The 15,784-nt window shown below is 44.4% G+C and overlaps 1 protein-coding gene across 3 annotated transcripts; it reads left to right on the top strand.

The window, feature by feature from the left end:
- The first annotated feature begins 3,116 nt into the window (after positions 1-3,116).
- LOC112254026 (glycogenin-1-like) lies at positions 3,117-13,442 on the top strand. Of its 3 annotated transcripts, XM_042318732.1 has the most exons (8): positions 3,119-3,280; positions 3,614-3,671; positions 5,348-5,483; positions 5,673-5,847; positions 5,931-6,093; positions 7,007-7,133; positions 10,764-10,989; positions 13,187-13,442. In XM_042318732.1, exons 3-8 carry the CDS (start codon positions 5,398-5,400, stop codon positions 13,355-13,357), a joined length of 948 nt encoding a protein of 315 aa, XP_042174666.1. In that variant the 5' UTR covers positions 3,119-3,280; positions 3,614-3,671; positions 5,348-5,397; the 3' UTR covers positions 13,358-13,442. The 3 variants fall into 3 exon arrangements, with proteins under 3 accessions (XP_042174667.1, XP_042174666.1, XP_042174665.1); XM_042318731.1 differs by lacking the exon at positions 3,614-3,671 and having other exon boundaries at positions 3,120-3,280; XM_042318733.1 differs by lacking the exons at positions 3,614-3,671; positions 5,348-5,483 and having other exon boundaries at positions 3,117-3,280.
- Positions 13,443-15,784: the final 2,342 nt, after the last annotated feature.

The raw sequence follows: 15,784 nt of genomic DNA, 5'->3' as shown, positions 1-15,784 counted from the left end.
AAACATTTAAATTGAACAACAATTCCATGTGAATCCGATAACTCTGATGTGTAGACTTTCCACCGTCGAGTTTATGTCATCCTATCATTGAGGAGAATGTCTCAGATGACATCATATTCATTAAGTACCACCGCATATGTTCAATTGGTCGGATTACCAGAATATAGTTAATTTCCCCCCACCTTCTGATGTTCCCTGACTCTCTATGTTCACCAAAGGATTTTCAAATCTCATATCAGTAGGGTCGAGAGAGGAAAAAGGGGGGGAAGAGGTATTTATGACTGTCATAAACCTACCCCCAGGCCAACTTCATGACATAGGTATCGGGTTAAAGAGTATGGGGTAAAAGTAGAAATAGGCACAGCCTCCTAAAATCACCACAGAGACCAGTAAATGCACGATACTGACTTGCACTTTCAATAGTAATTTGTTTTTATCAATTAAAAACTCCAGTCATTGATTTAACCTCAATATGGCATTCAATGGAAAAAGCGTAGTAAATCGTCATTGATTGAGCGCTAAAGTGGCCTCAGAATAGGGCCATTCTGATATAAATGATCAAATTCCTCAGATAAGACCGACAAACTGTCCAGAAGTATCAGCAACCATCAGGGTAAGAGTGACAACAGGTCCACATGGGGGAAATCTTAACAAATGACTTAATGGTTATTTTCAACGTAATCGTGTTTTTGTTTTTTTAGGGATAGGTGAGATCAAGGGATCTCACCTATGACCTGTGGCTTGACTTTAGATACGGCGAGTTCGATTACCCTGCCAATACTCTTCCCGCCAATACAATCCACTGACAACGACCGACGAGTTGTGCGTTCCGAGATGCCTTTTGTTATTTGCCTGTTTGCGGCCCACCTGTGAAATTCTTGCAAATCTCTTTCAGCCTCTCATCAACTAGCTGTTTTTGCAGAATGTTAAAAATATGATAGTATTCACTTCTCATATTAACTAGGTGTTATTTCCATTACTTTAAGTCATTTATTTTTCAACTGGTTTTTACAAAGCAGCATGACATGCAGGCGCTAAAAAGTTGTCAGAAGTGAGTTTCGAACCACGCCTATAGGGGAGACCGCAACCTGAATGGCAACCTTAAAGGTTATTTTCAACGTAATCGTGTTTTTTTCTTTTAGGGTTTAACAAGGGATCTCACCTATGACCTGTGGCTTGACTTTAGATACGGGGAGTTCGATTACCCTGCAGACTATAAGAGTGTCTTCACAATATGGCCATTTTGACATGAATTTAAAAATGCCTCAGATAGGACCAAAAAAGTGTCTGGAGCTATCCGTCAGGGTAAGAGTGACAACAGGTCCACATGTCAAAATGGGGGAAATCTTAGCAAATGGCTTAATGGTTATTCATGAGAATCGTGTTGTTGTATTGTTGAGTGTATCATGGGATCTCACCTGAAATCTGTGGCTTGACTACAAACCTGTAACCTATGCTACTGTGGCCTATAGAGCTAGATGGATGGATAACCAGGTGTGTAAAGATGTATGGCCTGCAGTCCTGTCCCAAATGGACACCTAATCCCTATGTACTTGTGGAGCTCTGAGAGGATGTGATTGGTATAAGAAACATGACTAAACTTCCACCTCCAGAGGGGTCAGAAAATGCAGTTTCATTGTCTGCAGGATTCGAACCTGCGCGGGAAGATCCCAAAGGATTTCCAGACCATCACCTTAACCACTAAGCCACGACAAATGCAACAGAAGAAAAGAGGCTTGTTAGGAGTGAAAGGCCCGGTAGGCTACAGCAAATGATAATTTAATAACTGAAAGGTAATGTAGTAACTCATTATAATACAATAACATGAAATGTTCCCCTAATTCATTCGTTATTAAGTACAGCTTTTTTCTTAGACCTTTGCCCAGCTCCAGAAGTTTTGCATTTGAGAGGGTTTATTATTAATTGTTATTATTAATTGTTATTCCACTGTGTGAAGTTGTTTCGTCATCTTATTATTACTGCCAAGCAGCATGACTCCTGCGTGAGGCGCTAAACAAATGTCAGAAGTGGGATTTGAACACACGCCTCCAGGGGAGACTGCGACCTGCACCTTATAACACTCGGACATCCTGACTTCCTGATAACATGATGTGTTCCATCTGCTTCATTCATTTTTATGTCACCTTGTAATTGGACGTACGCGTTTGAAAATATATAAATTACAGTGTATCAGGTAAAAGTAGAAATTGACATAGGCTAGGTTACTAATAATTTCCCCTCGCTCAGCCAGCACCAAAGAAAGATAAATATATAATATTTCCTTGTTTAGTTTGCCCAGGGTGCTGATACACCATCTCACCACTAGGAGTCGCTAAAGGTACATGGGAACTGGTCTTATAAACCATTTGCAAACACTTACCATAAATATATTTTTATTCATTTTTTTTATTTCACCTTTATGTGTCCAGGTAGGCCAGTTTAGAACAAGTTCTCACTTGCAACTGCGACCTGGCCAAGATAAAGCAAAGCAGTGCGACAAAAACAACAACACATTATTACACATGGAATAAACAAACGTACAGTCAATAACACAATAGAAAAGTCTATGTAGAGGGTGTGCAAACGTAGTAAGATTAGGGAGGTAAGGCAATAAATAGGCCATAGAGGCGAAATAATTACAATTTAGCATTAACACTGGAGTGATAGATGTGCAGATGATGATGTGCAAGTCGAGATACAGGGGAGCAAAAGAGCAAAAATTAATAAATACATTATGGAGATGAGGTAGTTGGGTGTGCTATTTACAGATGGACTCTGTACAGGTAAAATGATCGGTAAGCTGCCCTGACAGCTGATGCTTAAAGTTAGAGAGGGAGCAAAAAGTCTCCAGCTACAGTGATTTTTGCAATTCGTTCCAGTCATTGGCATCAGAGAACTGGTTGATAAATAACACTGATTGATGTTGATATAGTCGTATTATGTACCGCTATTTTACCTTTCCGTTCTTGTGAACAAGTATGATCATTAGGCCTATCCTTAAGATCAAAGATCTATTTAAAAACTGTAATAAAACTGAAATAATCACTAAGACTGGCAAACATTTCGATTCTAAATTGCGTGCGTGTGTTTGTGTGTGTATTGTGGCGGGTGTGTGCGCTGTCACGGATCACATGACGCAGAATATGGCCTCCTGACTTGACAGTCGACAGCTGTGTCTTCTAGCTCTGTATCCACCGAAAAACTCCCGTTAATTAAACACCGAATCTAGCACTCCAGACCCTCCCGAGCTACGGCCACACCGAATAACGGACCATGGCGGGTAAGACAGCGTACAGTCGGTTAATAAGGACGAAAGGAGTTGTCTATAACCATTAAGCAGTGTCATATTACTTTAGTTTGTTTTATATGATTATGGTTTGATAATATATTAGGCTATGCTTTGGAGCTATAGCCGAATCACACGAAAATTCCAGTAGCTTTGTGTTGCCATCTTTCAGCAACGCTGTTTAAATATGGTTTGATGCATGCGCATATTCCACGCAGTTACACAGTCTTCCTATTTATATGTAGATTCTCGTTTTATGCCGCGATGTAGTTAAAGTAACTTAAACTGAAAGTACACCGTATGCTTGTTGTGTTTACGGTCCTGCAGTGTCTGTGCCTACGTGCGGCTCGGCCATTGCTGAATTCCCTCTCTCCTCCATCCCGAGGTGTGCACTTGTTTACTCTCTGCGTAGGGATGTGTCAAACACGCACTTTCGCTGCGCCCATGTATTCTACAATATTTACCCGAGAGATAACACGCAGTGGTTTTTAATCCTTGAAAAATAAATCATCACTGGTTTTAAACACGACGCGTTTCTTGTCTGTATGGTCAATCTCACAAGTGGAAACGGCTCGTGTAGAACTGCCTTTGACATTACCACCACAAGTTGACATATGACAGTTATAGTACAGTGTGTAAACTATAGGGCTAGTCTATGGTAGGGACGGGTAGAGGGTCAGCTATTGGGCCAGTCTATGGTAGGGACGGGTAGAGGGTCAGCTATTGGGCTAGTCTATGGTAGGGACGGGTAGAGGGTAAGCTATTGGGGCTAGTCTATGGTAGGGACGGGTAGAGGGTCGGCTATAGGGCTATTCTATGGTAGGGAGGGGTAGAGGGTCAGCTATAGGGCTGTTCTATGGTAGGGATGGGTAGAGGGTCAGCTATTCTATGGTAGGGACGGGTAGAGGGTCAGCTATAGAGCTATTCTATGGTAGGGACGGGTAGAGGGTCGGCTATAGGGCTATTCTATGGTAGGGAGGGGTAGAGGGTCAGCTATAGGGCTGTTCTATGGTAGGGATGGGTAGAGGGTCAGCTATTCTATGGTAGGGACGGGTAGAGGGTCAGCTATAGAGCTATTCTATGGTAGGGACGGGTAGGGGTCAGCTATAGAGCTATTCTATGGTAGGGACGGGTAGAGGGTCAGCTATAGGGCTATTCTATGGTAGGGAGGGTAGGGGTCAGCTATAGGGCTGTTCTATGGTAGGGATGGGTAGAGGGTCAGCTAGTCTATGGTAGGGACGGGTAGAGGGTCAGCTATAGGGCTATTCTATGGTAGGGAGGGGTAGAGGGTCAGCTATAGGGCTGTTCTATGGTAGGGATGGGTAGAGGGTCAGCTATTCTATGGTAGGGACGGGTAGAGGGTCAGCTATAGAGCTATTCTATGGTAGGGACGGGTAGAGGGTCGGCTATAGGGCTATTCTATGGTAGGGAGGGTAGAGGGTCAGCTATAGGGCTGTTCTATGGTAGGGATGGGTAGAGGGTCAGCTATTCTATGGTAGGGACGGGTAGAGGGTCAGCTATAGAGCTATTCTATGGTAGGGACGGGTAGGGGGTCAGCTACAGAGCTATTCTATGGTAGGGACGGGTAGGGGGTCAGCTATAGAGCTATTCTATGGTAGGGACGGGTAGGGGGTCAGCTATAGAGCTATTCTGGTAGGGACGGGTAGGGGGTCAGCTATAGAGCTATTCTATGGTAGGGACATGTAGGGGGTCAGCTATAGAGCTATTCTATGGTAGGGACGGGTAGGGGGTCAGCTATAGAGCTATTCTATGGTAGGACGGGTAGGGGGTCAGCTATAGAGCTATTCTATGGTAGGGATGGGTAGAGGGTCAGCTATAGAGCTATTCTATGGTAGGGACGGGTAGAGGGTCAGCTATAGAGCTATTCTATGGTAGGAACAGGTCTATGGTTACCTTAGCTGTTGTCCCTATAGGCCGTTTGATATGAAGTACCGATATAAGCCATGTAGAGAGGGTTCAGGTACCAGACAGAAGCTGTTCTCTCTTTCTGTTTCAGTGTTATTTACAAATAACTAGTCAGATACGTGTGTGTGTGATTAGACCAAGCATATGTGACGCTGGCCACAAATGACAACTATGCCAAAGGAGCGATGGTTCTGGGGAGGTCGCTACGCAACCATAACACAACCAAACAACTGGTGGTTCTGATTGGACCTCACGTAGCAGAGCCCTGCAGGTAACACATGCTTGCACTCATATATATATATATATATATATATATACATATATATATGCACACACACACCATGATCTATGTTCAGTGTTTGACACACCCATGGCCTTGTCTCTGTTAGTTTTGTATTGGTCAAGCCTGAGTACACCTGAGCAGGTAACACACAACTCAAACCGTGTGTGTGTGTTGCAGGGCCATGCTGAGTAGCATCTATGACGAGGTGTGTGTGGTGGATATCTTGGACTCTGGGGACACGGCCCACCTGGCCCTGATGAAGAGACCAGACCTCGGAGTGACCTTCACCAAGCTGCACTGCTGGACACTCACACACTACACCAAGTGTGTGTTTATGGACGCAGACACACTGGTGAACACACTCACACTCCTTACTCAGTACAAATTACAGCAAGTCTGTATTCGGGGCTAAATACTGTGCGTGTGTGTACGCAGGTGTTGTCCAACATTGATGAGCTGTTTGAGAGGGAGGAGTTATCTGCTGCGCCTGATCCTGGTTGGCCAGACTGTTTCAACTCGGGCGTGTTCGTCTTTAAACCGTCCAATGAAACATACCGCAGCCTTATGACACACTGCACTGAGAACGGCAGCTTTGACGGTGAGTTCTGTATTATTATTATTATTATTATTATTATTATTATTATCCCATTGAGGTGTGAATGTGTTTTATCCATGTGAGTCCCATTGAGGTGTGAATGTGTTTTATCCATGTGAGTCCCATTGAGGTGTGAATGTGTTTTATCCATGTGAGTCCCATTGAGGTGTGAATGTGTTTTATCCATGTGAGTCCCATTGAGGTGTGAATGTGTTTTATCCATGTGAGTCCCATTGAGGTGTGAATGTGTTTTATCCATGTGAGTCCCATTGAGGTGTGAATGTGTTATATCCATGTGAGTCCCATTGAGGTGTGAACGTGTTTTATCCATGTGAGTCCCATTGAGGTGTGAATGTGTTATATCCATGTGAGTCCCATTGAGGTGTGAACGTGTTTTATCCATGTGAGTCCCATTGAGGTGTGAATGTGTTTTATCCATGTGAGTCCCATTGAGGTGTGAATGTGTTTTATCCATGTGAGTCCCATTGAGGTGTGAATGTGTTATATCCATGTGAGTCCCATTGAGGTGTGAATGTGTTTTATCCATGTGAGTCCCATTGAGGTGTGAATGTGTTTTATCCATGTGAGTCCCATTGAGGTGTGAATGTGTTTTTGAAAGGAACCCTGGCAAAGAGCAAGAAGCTGCAGTACAGAATTAAATACATGGTACAAAGAGTGTGTCTGGGGTGGTGCAATAAATGCTCTATCTCCTATGGACTTTCCTTAAATTCTGCTGCCAACAAGATCCTATAGATCCTAAAATACCTGTCATGTTCTTGTCTAACCTCTCCCCCTCCCCACTCTCATTTTCCCTCTCTCACTCTCCCCTTCTCTCTCTCCTTCCCTCTTCCCCTTCTCTCTCCCTCTTCCCTTTCTCTCTCCCTTTCTCCCTCTCTCTCCCCCTCTCTCTCTCTAGGTGGGGACCAAGGAGTTCTGAACAGTTTCTTCAATACCTGGTCAACAGCAGACATTTCCAAACACCTGCCTTTTATCTACAACCTCAGCAGCATCGCTATATACACCTATCTACCAGCCTTCAAACAGTAGGCGCACACACACACACACACACTCCAGTGTTGTCACAGTAGAAGTTATTTCATAAATCAAACTTTAGCTCCAAATCCCTGGCTTCCTACCCTCAACTGTGTGTGTGTGTGAGTGTCAGGGAGAGTGAGTGTCAGGGAGAGTGAGTGTCAGGGAGAGTGAGTGTGTCAGGGAGAGTGAGTGTCAGGGAGAGTGAGTGTCAGGGAGAGTGAGTGTCAGGGAGAGTGAGTGTCAGGGAGAGTGAGTGTCAGGGAGAGTGAGTGTCAGGGAGAGTGAGTGTCAGGGAGAGATCATGAGGAAGAAAAGTGAGAGAGAGCATGAGGGAGAAGAGTGCATGTTTTGGCATTAATAAGCCACGCAAGGTCAGTTGAAAGGGTGTGTGGTGTTGAGTTTCAAGAGAGCAGTGACTCAGGCCTGTCCTGAAATAACACACACTGGTACTGCCAGCAACCCCAAAATACAGTATAGCTTTGTCACATACATTACATATACAAACACTCTCTCCTAGTTAAGCCTAATTTATTCTATAAGTACGCAATGCAAGAACGCACACACACACACTAAGACTTAGGATGTCTGAGAGAATGGCTTCCATTTTATGGGCTCTTAACCAACCGTGCTATTTTGTGTGTTTTTTCACATTGTTTGTATTTTTAACATAATGTTGCTGCAACTGTCTCTTATGACCAAAAATAGCTTCTGGATATCAGAACAGTGATTTATGAATTAGACAAATACATTTAATATAATGAGTCGGAAGGATATACTCCAAACACCATTCGCAGGAGAAAGAAACAGATTTCTCGAAAAGAGATCGGGGTGCCTTGTGACGATCAGGCGACGAGTGGCTAATCTGCCCTTGCCATTCGTACTGTTAGCCAATGTTCAATCGCTGGAAAATAAATGGGACAAACTGAAAGTACGTATACCCTACGAACGGGACATTAAAAACTGTAATATCTTATGTTTCAGTGAGTCGTGGCTGAACAACGATATTAATAACATACACTCTATCGGCAGTATAGAACAGCAGCCTCTGGTAAGACAAGGGGCGGTGGCCACCTATGTATATTTGTAAACAACAGCTGGTGCACGATATCTAAGGAAGTAAGGTTTTGCTCGACTGAGGTAGAATATCTCATTATAAGCTGTAGACCACACTATCTACCTAGATAGTGTTCATCTGTATTTTTCGTAGCTGTCTACATACCACCACGGACCGATGCTGTCACTAAGACTGCACTCAATGAGCTGTATAAGGCCATAAGCAAACAGGAAAATGCTCATCCAGAAGCGGCGCTCCTAGTGACCAGGGACCTTAATGCAGGAAACTTAAATCCTTTTTACCTCATTTCTAACAGCATCTTAAATGTGCAACCTGAGGGGAAAAAAACTGTAGACCACCTTTACTCCACACATAGAGACGCGTACAAAGCTCTCCCTCACCCTCCATTTGGCAAATCTGACCATAATTCTAGCCTCCTGATTCCTGCTTACAAGCAAAAATGTATGCAGGAAGCACCAGTGACTCGCTCAATAAAAAAGTGGTCAGATGAAGCAGATGCTTAACTACAGGACTGTTTTGCTAGCACAGACTGGAATATGTTCCGGGATTCTTGAGGAGCACACCACATCAGTCACTGGCTTCATCAATAAGTGTGTCGATGACATCATCCCCACAGTGACTGTTCGCACATACCCCAACCAGAAGCCATGGATTAGAGGCAACATTCGTACTGCGCTAAAGGGTAGAGCTGCCACTTTCAAGGAGCGAGAAGCTTATAAGAAATCCTGCTATGCCCCCCGACAAACCGTCCAACAGGCAAATTGTCAGTACAGGACTAGGATCGAATCGTAGTACATCGGCTCCGACGCTCGTCGGATGTGGCAGGGCTTGCAAATGATTACAGACTACAAAGGGAAGCACAGCCGATAGCTGCCCAGTGACACGAGCCTACCAGACAAGCTAAATAACTTCTATGCTCGCTTCGAGGCAAGGAACACTGAAAAATGCATTGGAGCATCAGCTGTTCCAGACAACTGTGTGATCATGCTCTCTGCAGCAGCCTATGTGAGTAAGACCTTTAAACAGGTCAACATTCACAAGGCCACGGCGTCAGACAGATTACCAGGACATGTACTCCGAGCATGCACTGACCAACTGGCAAGTGTTTTCACTGACATTTTCAACCTCTCCCTGTCTGTAATACTAACATGTTTCAAGCAGACCACCTTAGTCCCTGTGCCCAAGAACACTAAGGTAACCTGCCTAAATGACAACCGACCCGTAGCACCCACGTCTGAAGCCATGAAATGCTTTGAAAGGCTGCTCATGGCTCACATCAACACCATTATCCCAGAAACCCTAGACTCATCCAATTTACATACCGCCCCAACAGATCCACAGATGATGCACTCTATTGATCTCTATTGCACTCCACACTGCCCTTTCACACCTGGACAAAAGGAACACCTACGTGAGAATGCTATTTATTGACTTCAGCTCAGCGTTCAAAACCATAGTGCCCTCAAAGCTCATCACTAAGCTAAGGACCCTGGGACTAAACACCTCCCTCTGCAAATGGATCCTGGACTTCCTGACAGGCCGCCCCCAGGTGAGAAGGGCAGGTAACAACACATCTGCCATGCTGATCCTCAACACAGGAGCCCCTCAGGTGTGCGTGCTCAGTCCCCTCCTGTACTCCCTGTTCACTCATGACTGCACGACTACAACACCATCTTTAACACCATCTTGCCGATGACACAACAACGATGAGAGCCTATAGGGTGGAGGTCAGAGACCTGGCCGTGTGGTGCCAGGACAACAATCTCTCCCTCAACGTGATCAAGACAAAGGAGATGATTGTGGACCACAGGAAAAGCAGGACCAAGCACGCTCCCATTCGCATAGACGGAACTGTAGTGGAGCAGGTTGAGAGCTTCAAGTTCCTTGGCGTCCACATCACCAACAAACTAACATGGTCCAAGCACACCAAGACAGTTGTGAAGAGGGCACGACATGACAAAACCTATTCCCCTCAAAAGGTTTTACAGCTGCACCATCCAGAGCATCCTGACGGGTTGCATCACTGCCTGGTATGGCAACTGCTCTGCATCTGACCGCAAGGCACTACATAGGGTAGTGCGTACGGCCCAGTACATCACCGGGACCAAGCTTCCTGCCATCCAGGACCTCTATACCAGGCAGTGTCAGAGGAAGGCCCTAAAAATTGTCAAAGACTCCAGCCACCCTAGTCATAGACTGTTCTCACTGCTACCACACGGCGAGCTGTACCGGAGCATCAAGTCTAGGTCCAAGAGGTTTCTAAACAGCTTCTACCCCCAAGCCATAAAAATCCTGAACGTCTAATCAAATGGCTACCCAGACTATTTGCATTGCCCCACCCCTCCTTCAATGCCTGTATATAGCCCCGCTATTGTTATTTTACTGTTGCTATTTAATTATTTGTATCTCTTACTTTATTTAGTATTTTCTTAAAACTGCATTGTTGGTTAAGGGCTTGTAAGCAAGCATTTCACTGTAAGGTCTACTACGCCTGTTGTATTCCACGCATGTAACAAATAATATTTGATTTGATTTACAACCTCTGGTGTGTGTGTGTTTGAAGGTACGGTCATGAGGCTAAGGTGGTCCACTTCCTGGGGAAGGTGAAGCCATGGAGCTACTCCTATGACACCCGGACTGGGAAGGTCAAAGGTCACACCCTGACCCCTGGCTCGGGTGACCTGCACCCTGACTTCCTGGTTCAGTGGTGGAACCTCTACTCCTCTGGGGTCCTACCTGCTCTCAGAGACTCATATGGAGACGCACTGTTCTGCTCCGGCTGCACTGAGGTACTGTGTGTGTGTGTGTGTGTGTGTCCTCATAGCGTGTGTACTTCTTAAGAACTCCAGTACTGACAATGGTTTCTGAATCTTGGAGGATGTATAACAAGACTTGTGAGATATGTTCAGTGCCTTCGGAAAGTATTCACACAGCTTGACTTTTTCCACATTTTGTTGTGTTACAACCTGAATTTAAAATGGATTAATTTGAGATCGTGTCACTGGTCTACACAAAATACCCCATAATGTCAAAGTGAAGAATGTTTTTAGAATTTTTAAAATAAATTACTTAAAGATGAAAAGCTGAAATGTATTGAGTCAAAGTATTCAACTCCTTTGTTATGGCAAGCCTAAACAAGTTCAAGAGTAACAATGTGCTTAACATGTCACATAATAAGTTGCATTGACTCACTCTGTGTCTTAACATGATTTCTGAATGACTACCTCATCGCTGTACCCCACACATGCATTATCTGTAAGGTCCCTCAGTCAAGCAGTGAATTTCAAACAGATTCAACAACAAAAAACAGGGAGGTTTTCCAATGCCTCGCAAAGAAGGGCACCTGTCGGTAGATGGGTAAAAAATAAAAAGGAGACATTGAATATTCCTTTGTGCGTGGTGAAGTTATTAATTACACTTAATTACACTGTGGATGGTGTATCAATAGACCCAGTCACTACAAAGATGCAGGCATCCTAACTCAGTTGCTGGAGAGGAACTGTTCAGGGATTTCACCATGGGGCCATTGGGGACTTTAAAACAGTTTAATGTCTGTGATAGGAGGACACTGAGGATGGATCAATAACATTGTAGTTACTCCACAATACTAACCTAATGTACAATATGAAAAGAAGGAAGCCTGTACAGAATAAAACATATTCCAAAACTGTTTGCAATAAGGCAATAAAGTAAAACTGCAAAAAATGTGGCAAAGAAATTAACTTTGTCCTGAATACAAAGCGTTATGTTTGGGGAAAATCCAACACATCACTGAGTACCACTCTTCATATTTTCAAGCATGGTGGTGGCTGCATCATGTTATGGGTATGCTTGTCATCAGCAAAGACTAGGGTGTTTTTTTGGGATAAAAAGAAACTCAATAAATCTCAGCACAGGAAAATTCTTAAGGAGAAACCTGTTTCAGCCTGCTTGGGATACAAATTCGCCTTTCAGCAGGACAATAACCTACAACACAAGGTCAAATATACAGTGGAGTTGCTTACCAAGATGACATTGAATTTTCCTGAGTGGCCGAGTTCGACAGTTTTGATTTAAATTGGCTTGAAAATCAATGGCAAGACTTGGAAATGGCTGTCTAGCAATGATCAACAACCAACTTGACAGAGCTTAAAGAATAACACAAATAAAATAATGTACATTCAAGGTGTGCAAAGCTCTTAGAGACTTTTCCAGAAAGACTCACAGCTGTAATCACTGCCAAAGTTGATTCTAACACGTATTGACTCCGGTGTATAACAACTTAAATATTTCTCTATTTCATTTTGTCATTATGGGGTATGGTGTGTAGATGGGTGAGAGAAACAAATCTATTTAATCTATTTTGACTTTAGGACGTAACCAAATGTGGAGTAAGGCGAGGGCTATGCATACTTTCTTAAGGCACTGTATGCGTTTTAAGGGGACTGTTGAAGGACAGTTTGTGTATTTGAGTACAGTGTGTTCACAGTAGAATCGTACAGTAGTTTAAGTACACTATTTGCTGGTTTCAGTCACTGATGATGATGTGTGTGTGTGTTGACCCTCTGTAGTGGCAAGTCATTGACATGGTAACCTCTCTCCCTGTCTCTCATGGATACTTTAAACAGGTAATCGAAGGGCATGTCTCAAATGGCACCATATGCCCTATGTAGTGCAATTATAATATTGCAGTAGGGTGATGATGTAGTCACCGATGTAGTGCTATACTTCTGACACCCTAGTTCAACTCTAGAAACCCGGCCTGTTGTCCTTATTGGAGTTGCCACGGTAACAGGAAGAAGCTGACTGGCTTTTCACTCCCACTGACCCCGGCTCCTGCCCTTAGATCTGTATCTCTGTAGAGGAAGCTGCTGATTGGTCAATGCTTTGGGTTGAGGGGAAATGCCTCATGGCTGTCACCGTCGCCTTTGTATGAGTGAGTATTTCTCCATGTCTCAGAATGCTCGTCTTGTTTGCCTACCCTGTCTCTCCCTCCACCTCCTATAGGAGGAGGTCTGTGACAGTGTGGTTGAGATCATCCTCCCCCCGCCTCCCCCTAAGGCGCCCCAGGTGTCCAGTGAGGAGAGGAGGCAGCGATGGGAGGCTGGCCTGGCGGACTACATGGGAGCCGACTCCTTCGAAAGCATCCAGAGGAAACTAGACTGCTTCCTCAAGTAGAGAGCCAGAGGAGGGATGACGGATGGAAAGGGCATCTATTGGCAGGCCTGAGATGTGTCAGTCAGGGCGGGGATAAACAGGCATTCGACCAATCAGAAGAGAAAGCGGTAGAGCATGGCGTATTGAAAAACAGTCCCATCCTGGGCCCCTATCTCTCTCTCTCTCTCTCTCTCTATTTTTCTCTCTCGGTATGTGTGTGTGTGTGTGTGCGCATGTGTGTGCGTGCGTGTGTTTGTGTGTTCGCGTGTGGCCTGGTCCTGCAGAAATAACCCCTGCAGAGACTGGTCCATTCAGTGTTTGAACACCAGTTTACTACACTATGCAGCCCCCATACCACCACCTCAGCGCAGAAGCCTTGGTCAGTAAGTAATGACTCAGTAATAACCTCACTGTGACTCTGCCTCACCAAGTCCCATCCAAACCCCATGACTCTAACAGCTCTAACCCAGTTACTCAGTCAAGCCTGATAATGATCGGGCAGTTGTGCTTTTACTCTTTAAATTATTCAGAGATATGTCGGTATGAAGTATTTCCCTCTATAAAATGGAATAACTGTTATTTTGTTTAAGGTTTGCATCCCAGTGGTTATTTCTGCTCTCCATATGCGTGTTGTGCATGGTTGTTTCTTTATATTCTGATTATTGTGAAGGAAGCCCGTTTCTAAAGTGGAAAACCCACCGTAGCACTTGCCATTTCGCCATGTCCTGTTTGTTGTCATCTCTTCCTGAGGGGTTTCATCACTTCCTGTGTAGTCTGACCAGTTGCCTTACCACCGTCAAAGACTCTTATTTCACAACTCGGCCTATTCTAGTTGTGGCCGTTCACTGTTTATAGAAAACACTTCTGCTGCTGCCAACACCCCCCTCCACCTCTACTCCATTCAACCCTCCTACAGACCTACCTCTACGCTCCTCCAGCTCCACTCTACTCCATTCAACCCTCGTACAGACTTACCTCTACGCTCCACTCTACTCCACCCTTCTCTACCCTCAACTTGACACCCCCATCTCCAACTCAACTCACCCCTCCTACAGCCCCACCTTGTCAAAACCCCCCTCCATCACCCTCCAACATCAACACCCTGATGTCTCTTCCTCTCCCAGAAGTGTGTACCTTCATCCCACCTTGTGGATTTAAAAGGAATGGACTGGTGTGAGGAAAATCATGTCAGATATTATTTTGACATGGTGAAAACTCAAGTCCATGATTAATCCAATGCGTTCACATCCATGAAGGGGACTGAGTGAGCAGGACAAGTGCACACGGGGGCATAAGGCCAGTAGGGAATCCTAACACACACAGCCTAAAATGATATAGTAAGTAATGGGACGTAATAGTTTTGGGGTCCCTCTTAATACACCCACAAACGGCTCTATAGAGAAGTTTCCAAACGCTGTGAAACCTTGTGTGTTCTGAACACACCCCGGTAGTTCTCACTGTTTCTGTTCTGAACACACCCCGGTAGTTCTCACTGTTTCTGTTCTGAACACACCCCGGTAGTTCTCACTGTTTCTGTTCTGAACACACCCCGGTAGTTCTCACTGTTTCTGTTCTGAACACACCCCGGTAGTTCTCACTGTTTCTGTTCTGAACACACCCCGGTAGTTCTCACTGTTTCTGTTCTGAACACACCCCGGTAGTTCTCACTGTTTCTGTTCTGAACACACCCCGGTAGTTCTCACTGTTTCTGTTCTGAACACACCCCGGTAGTTCTCACTGTTTCTGTTCTGAACACACCCCGGTAGTTCTCACTGTTTCTGTTCTGAACACACCCCGGTAGTTCTCACTGTTTCTGTTCTGAACACACCCCGGTAGTTCTCACTGTTTCTGTTCTGAACACACCCTGGTAGTTCTCACTGTTTCTGTTCTCTGTAGACACCTAATAAAGGACTGGTGAAGAAGTCTCCAGCTGTCTTTTATTCTAGCTATGTGGCTGCTACAAATGCAGCTTAGCTATTAGTACTACTGAACTGTGTGTGTGTGTGATTGTCTGGGTATGTGTGTGCATGCTCAATGATGGTATTGAAATCCTAACAAAAGGTTCTGATGTTAGGTGCGCTCTGTTTCAGACCTGGGATAAATATAGTTTTTAAATGCTTTGTGGAAAGTAAAAATCTGTCCGGGGGCTACTTAGCTACTTTGGAGGTGACTACAACTATTGGAATACAGATTCCAAAAACGGACCACTTCTTAAACCTAAATACAGACCTCAAAGTTACTATGTTTCCAAACTATTTGAGTACCTACTTTTGTTAACTCTTTGAATATGGAGCTGAAAGCAACTACTTTTTTTTTTTTTTTTTTTTTTTTTTTTTTTTTACAAATATTTGAATACAGATCTCAGGAAGTGAGTACTTTTCTGAAACTATTGGATTGGCAGCCTTCAACTAATGGCAGGGCTGTATCTGGAACTGCATGTTGAAGATA

This window comes from Oncorhynchus tshawytscha, unplaced genomic scaffold, assembly GCF_018296145.1.
Source record: "Oncorhynchus tshawytscha isolate Ot180627B unplaced genomic scaffold, Otsh_v2.0 Un_scaffold_339_pilon_pilon, whole genome shotgun sequence".
Classification (NCBI taxonomy): domain Eukaryota; kingdom Metazoa; phylum Chordata; class Actinopteri; order Salmoniformes; family Salmonidae; genus Oncorhynchus; species Oncorhynchus tshawytscha.
This window is presented reverse-complemented; position numbering and strand designations above follow the sequence as displayed.

What these genes read in the sequence shown, in the direction of transcription:
- LOC112254026 (XM_042318731.1), top strand. An exon ending in TGAGAACGGCAGCTTTGACG is followed by an intron (nt 6,094 to 7,006) that starts GTGAGTTCTGTA and finishes CTCTCTCTCTAG; the next exon opens with GTGGGGACCAAGGAGTTCTG. An exon ending in TCTGCTCCGGCTGCACTGAG is followed by an intron (nt 10,990 to 13,186) that starts GTACTGTGTGTG and finishes CACCTCCTATAG; the next exon opens with GAGGAGGTCTGTGACAGTGT.